At 32.8% G+C, this 6,230-nt stretch overlaps 1 protein-coding gene across 1 annotated transcript; it reads right to left on the reverse strand.

Moving 5' to 3' along the window:
• Positions 1 to 2,319: 2,319 nt before the first annotated feature.
• Positions 2,320 to 3,579, reverse strand: LOC141404089 (uncharacterized). The gene has a single exon (XM_073987368.1). It carries the CDS (start codon positions 3,045 to 3,047, stop codon positions 2,823 to 2,825), a length of 225 nt encoding a protein of 74 aa, XP_073843469.1. The 5' UTR covers positions 3,048 to 3,579; the 3' UTR covers positions 2,320 to 2,822.
• Positions 3,580 to 6,230: the final 2,651 nt, after the last annotated feature.

Genomic DNA, 6,230 nt, shown 5'->3' on the forward strand with positions numbered 1-6,230 from the left:
CTGTGCATTTCTGTATCTGTTTTATAGCTTTCCCAACAGAGGAGGATACAATATTTCAGATTATACGGGAATCACTTTTGAAATGTCCACGGAAAAAAATATTTTGAAAACTTCAAAGAAGCACTTCTTTCCGATAAAAACTGCGCAAAAACAATAATAACAATAAAATAAAACAAACAATAAAATGTTAAGAAAAAGAAATCATGGCACACTGACATACCGTTTGTTCCCAACACTCCATTATTTTTAATCTTTAATGATTCGAACATATTTTTTTAGAAAAAATATGAAACAAAAGTGCAACTTTTAAATGCATTTCTCAGCCGTTTCGCGAAGTAAATCGCCAAACTGACTATGGGCTATTCACGGTGGGATACCTAGCTAATGATTGCAATACAAATATAATGAGTTTTATGTACTTTCAAATTTCCTTGAAGTTCCCATATTTCGCACTGTGCGACGAAAACATTCAAAATCCCGATACACGTGCGTCTGTTTTTCGGTCCTCTTTCATAATCTGCCAGATTTTACCTCTAATTATTTTTTGTGTTGTACAGTGTTATCACGGTGTGCCTTAACCAAATTTAAATGGAAGGTGCTTACACCTGGGAAGTTTTTGCAGATTCTGAAACTACAATGCTCATTGTTGCGAAATATCAAGAAACAAAAAAAACATCGCCGGAGGGATTTTTAAATAAATCGCGATTTAAGTTCACATTTTCAGGAGTTCTTTAGGTTTTCACGATTGTGCTTGGAAACCGCGAGTCCTATGTAAATGGGCCTAAAGGAAATGTTGTAGCTGTAAAAATTCTCCACAAGTCTGACCTTTATGATATTTTCGTAGGTTTTACCGTTTTTGAGATATAGAAGTTAAAATTGAGACAATGCACTGACTGTATCGCCTCCTTATAAAACAATATCATACTCAGTGCGCTTTAACTAACTTTTGATGAAAACCGCTTACACATGGGAAGATTTCGCGGATTCTGAAACAGCAATGTTCATAGATAAGAAAAATAAAAAAAAAAACAGAAAAAATCGCCGGAGGGATTTTTAAATAAATCGCGATCAAAATTCACAATTTTCGGGTTTTTTAGGTTTCCACGATTTTGCTTGGAAACCGCAGGTCGTATGGAAATGAGTCTAAGGAAACTGTTGTAGCTATGAAAATTCTCTACAAGACCGACCTTTTGGTTTCTCGTAGGTTTTACCATTTTTGAGTCATATCAAAATGGCATTAAAGAAAATGTTGAAGCTGTGAAAATTCTCTACAAGATTGGGTGAGTTATTTTTTCCTATGTTGTACCATTTTCAAGATATATAAGTTTAATTTGGGAAATTGCAGTAATGTCATTATTTTATAAGGAGGCGATACAGTCAGTGCATTGTATCAATTTGAACTTCTATATATCAAAAACGGTAAAACATACGAAAATATCATAAAGGTCAATCTTGTGGAGAATTTTCACAGCTAAAACATTTTCTTTAGGCCCATTTAGATAGAACTCGCGGTTTCCAAGCAAAATCGTGAAAACCTAAAGAAACCCTAAAAATGTGAACTTAAATCGCGATTTATTTGAAAATCCCTCCGGCGATTTTTTTTGTTTCTTGATATTTCTCATCTATGAGCATTGTAGTTTCAGAATATGCAAAAACTTCCCAGGTGTAAGCACCTTCCATTTCAAATTAGTTAAGGCGCACCGTGTTATATGTTACATATTATAGTTACAAAATGTTTCAGGTGGTCCGGAAATATTGGTGATTATGTTTCGCAAGTTTAATCAAAACAGCTACTGTATTTATTTAATATAAAGCCATACGACTATAGGTTTTAATTCATCGTGGTCCACAACTCGTGGATGTTTTGAATAGAAATTGATTAATGATCCTGATGCCAATCGAATTATTATTGCACCCAAACAATGATGGCAATTTTCGATTACACTCTTCTTCCAAAGTAAATTGCATATGTTTATCAAAAGAGTTCATGATGCTTAAACAATTGGTTATCTCCTTTTTTCACTATGCAGAATATATCGTCAATGTCATTTCCGAGTAGTTTCGGTTTAATAGTTAAAATTATCAATGAAGCGTCCAATAATTCTTTCATTACAATATTTGCAATAATCGGTGATACTTCCCCCCATTGTAAGTCCCTTTCGTTGATCATGCACCTTGTCCTCGTAAACATATGAAATATAACATTTTAAGAAAAACGAAAAAATAATAAAGTATTCATTAATGATAATGGTTATATCTGATTGAGTAATACGCCTTTATAAAAATCCTTAAAAATAGTAATGAAGAAAAAATCATGTGTTTTCATTAATTAATTTATGATCATTTTTTAATTTATTTTTTGTTTTACAATGAGTATTTGGTTTAGATTATTACTCAGAGTTTTCTTATTTCACAAATCAATTCTCAATACAAATATCGTCTTATCATTTCAGAGCAACTACTAATAAACCAAATATAGATTCCTCTTATAATAAAGAGTAGAAGAAGCACCAACTATTTTCTTAATAATATCTACATTTATAAATAATAATGTATGATGTGCGGTTGTGTAATGTATGTACACACGTTAATGAACAATGAATGAATGAGACGTTTAAACTAATGGCGATAGCGCAAATTATTCACAAATCCATGTGCCCACTGCGTGATTGTAATTTCAGCAAACACCTTGTCATTGGATTTATTGCTGCTACTAGTGCCACATTCTACGAACTAAATAAAATTTGAGGATCAAATTCCTCAATATCACACAAATAAAAAACTTAATGGTTATCCTTGTAGTTAGTTGTTGATGGTTGGTGCTAAACTTCAGGTTTTGTCATTTGAAATTTGTGATCGTGGTACTGTTTGTTACGTAGGCTGTAAGGCATCTTTTGTGAAGGATCAAATTCACAGGTTTTGTTGTATTTAACCAAGCGATCTGATCCGGTAGCGGTACGCCAATAGGATGTTTGTGTGGCATTGCGTCCGGCAATGTAACGAGTTGTTGCACCCACCAAGGTATTGACTTTTTGTGCTCCACTCATGGTTGTTGCTTGGTTATCCTTTAAGTAAATTTTCACAAACTTTTTCGTTAAATTTCTTTGGACTCTTTGTTCTGATTCACTTTATGGCTGATTTTACTCTGTGCTTTCAGTCATCAACTCTGTGGCTTTTAAATGTAATTTAAAAGCGTTTGCCAGCGTTTACTCACACCCTTGAATAGTTCTGTTTTTTTGCGGGTGCTAACTAAACAAATACGCCGTAGACACTGATTGGACGGACTATAATATCTGTAATCAGTCGGTGGGTTCGTGTTCTAGCTCTAGTTTTTTTTGGTTTGTTTTTGTTTGGATTTGAGTGTGGTCAATCAGCATGGTGTTTTTGTTTTTCTATTGTGACATGACGAGGGTTTTGTTTTTTGTTTTTATTTCTTATTCGTAGTTTGTTTTTATTTTTTTCTTTAAAAACTGTTATCAACACCTTTTAAAAAAAATATAAACGGATTCATATTATCTGATATCTTCAGTATTTACACATAGGTATGATCATTTTGGAGTATTTTCGTTTCTGTAAATATTGTTGGGGATACACCGGCACTTGAGGTATTTTTCCTACATTTAGTTATTTATAACTATTATCCAGATACACATTTCTGATCGTGACAGAATGTATTTACAATTTGTTGTCATAAGGCTGAAGGTATAATGTGTCATCTACAGTGTTACGAGACCCCTCTGTATCACAAGAAAGCATTATCGAGTGTATTGTGCAAACCATTATATAATATCAATGCCATACTACTACTCGAAATCGAATTCCGGAAAAATCTCAAGAAATATTTATCTATTGGTGGACTATAAGACCATCTCCGATAAGTGAATACAATCAAATAATACAAATGTGCAGGACAACCTCAATTGAAATAAGATACACAGTTAAGATGCGAAAAAAACCTCACCAAACGAATTTGAAACAAGATTACACTCTATTGTGAGACCTCTTAAAAATTAAACAGGGAAAGAATATACACAGGTCATAGAAAGATAAAGTTAGGTGAGCACAATTTCTTGACCATTGTACAGTCAACATTACTTCGGACTTTAATATGCCATTTAGATATGACACCATTAGCCGGATTTAGCGCATTATCAGGTTTTATTTGCTAAATCTAGCCAAAATCTACCAGATTTCCCATACAAAAATAAATCCTCCTATTGAGTGGATTTGTTTTAAATCTGGCATAAATCCTCGTATACAACTCTGTTTTTTGCAACATGTTGCTAGAAAATACAAACAGTTGCAAGCTGGCACAAGAAACAAGGTAGATGCATCGGTGAATTGCTACACTAAAAATAATTAAAAATGTAAAAATTTGTAAACAAGGCGGAAAAATTAAATTTGTTTTGATGTACAAAGTTGATTTTAATCAACCAAAACTAATATTTATGATGTCTAAACGATAAAATAATTCGTTTATTTATTTTAGATGGGCAAACTGCGATAAAATAATTCTTTATTTGCTCTTTAGTTAGCATTAGTAGCATAATGTGCTAACATTTTCAGTATTAAACAATAAATTTGTAATTTGACGTATGTTTTTTGAGACGAATTCAATTTACAAAAAATTCTTTTGACGTTTCACATTCGTTCAGATGGGCTGATGCATCTACCTTGGTAATTGTGCTATGAACAAAAATCAGCTGACTGCCATTTAAATCCTCCAAAAGGTATATCTAAATGCAATGAGATTTGCACTGGATTTATTAAATCCAGTCGAGGATTTATGACTAGTCTAAATGAACTATAACACACAAACAAAAACAACAACGCTTGCAATTTATTACACGTGATTTCTTATTTCACAATATCTGAAAATTCATCAATTGCGTATGACGTAAATGACAATAATCGATGTATTTTGAAATCAACCGCTTTCTAAATACAGATAGCTCTCAGACGCAAGTCCATCTTCGGTTCAAAATCCAAAACAATTGTTTAAAAACGTGCATTCGTGCAAACGTATGGTTGTATGTAAATTATAAAAAAACAATTATTCATGAGCCACGTCAATTAAATGATGTAAGAAGTCACTTAGAAATATTCAAATAAAATCTAAAAGTTTTCAAACCTTTTGGATTTAGCTTTTTTTTTAAATTGATTATCTTTCGTCCCACAATAGGTTATAAATCGCACCGATTATTCTAAAGTCAAAAATGTATTTTTATAAACAAACAAAAATTATAAAATATTTTGGTCTTAGCAACAATCTTGAAATAACTGGTAAAATTGTTTAAAAATTGTGGAAAAAGACCAGTTCGTATTTTGATAGCGATTAGGAAGTACCCAGAAATATTTGGTACAGTTGTAGACATTGTCTAGAGTAGACAGTCTAATCAGCTTAATCTAACGAATCCCTCTCGAACTATTTAGAAATGAACAAAATGAAAAACTCATATGAAATGACATTAAAGAGAATTGTTTTTGGAATATTGTATACTATCCATATATGACCATATGGTTTGGCTTTGAAATTTATAAAATTTAAAGAAAAATAAAAAATAAAATGTTTTAAATTACGTTCAGTAGTGCGATTCTCTAACTCATTTTTTAGTTGCCGACAAAAATTTGTAAAATTCAAATACTTATATTTTTATTTGAAAATTTTGCGAAGGTCATTTTTTATTAATTTTTTAATTAATTTCTCGTTAGAGACGAGCTTACTGACCAAGATGCTTTTTTGAAAAAGGAAAGCCGACGATACGAACCCACACAATCACCACTGTGTGACATGCATGTTTCGCCTTTGGTTTAGGAAGGCTCCTCAGACACATCGACTGTGGGGCGGCTTCGCTATCCTCTAACTTATTTCCTCTTTCAAATGCAAGTTGTTTTTTACAAAGTTGAATTTTTTGTTCAAATCTTTGTATGGCTTTCATGACAAACGCTTAGCGTAGCCTTTGAAAGTTATGAGTTTGGTTCTGAACACTAACACGCCGTCACAACACTTTTTTCCATGTGTTTTTCAAGGACGTGGGTTCGAACCCCAGCCTGGCTCAAGCTGATTTTTATTTTTATTTGAAAATTTTGCCTATTAGGCGAAGTTAGAGGATAGTGAAGCCGCCCCACAGTCGATGTGTCTGAGGAGCCTTCCTAAACCAAAGGCGAAACATGCATGTCACACAGTGGTGATTGCGTGGGTTCGTATCGTCGGCTTTCCTTTTTCAAAA

The sequence above is a fragment of the Musca autumnalis genome, unplaced genomic scaffold (assembly GCF_047663935.1).
Source record: "Musca autumnalis isolate F117 unplaced genomic scaffold, ASM4766393v1 scaffold_4, whole genome shotgun sequence".
In the NCBI taxonomy this organism is placed as follows: Eukaryota; Metazoa; Arthropoda; class Insecta; order Diptera; family Muscidae; genus Musca; species Musca autumnalis.

Excerpts from the sequence above, each read along its gene's own strand:
- LOC141404089 (XM_073987368.1), bottom strand. The coding sequence starts at position 3,047 with ATGAGTGGAGCACAAAAAGTCAATACCTTGGTGGGTGCAACAACTCGT.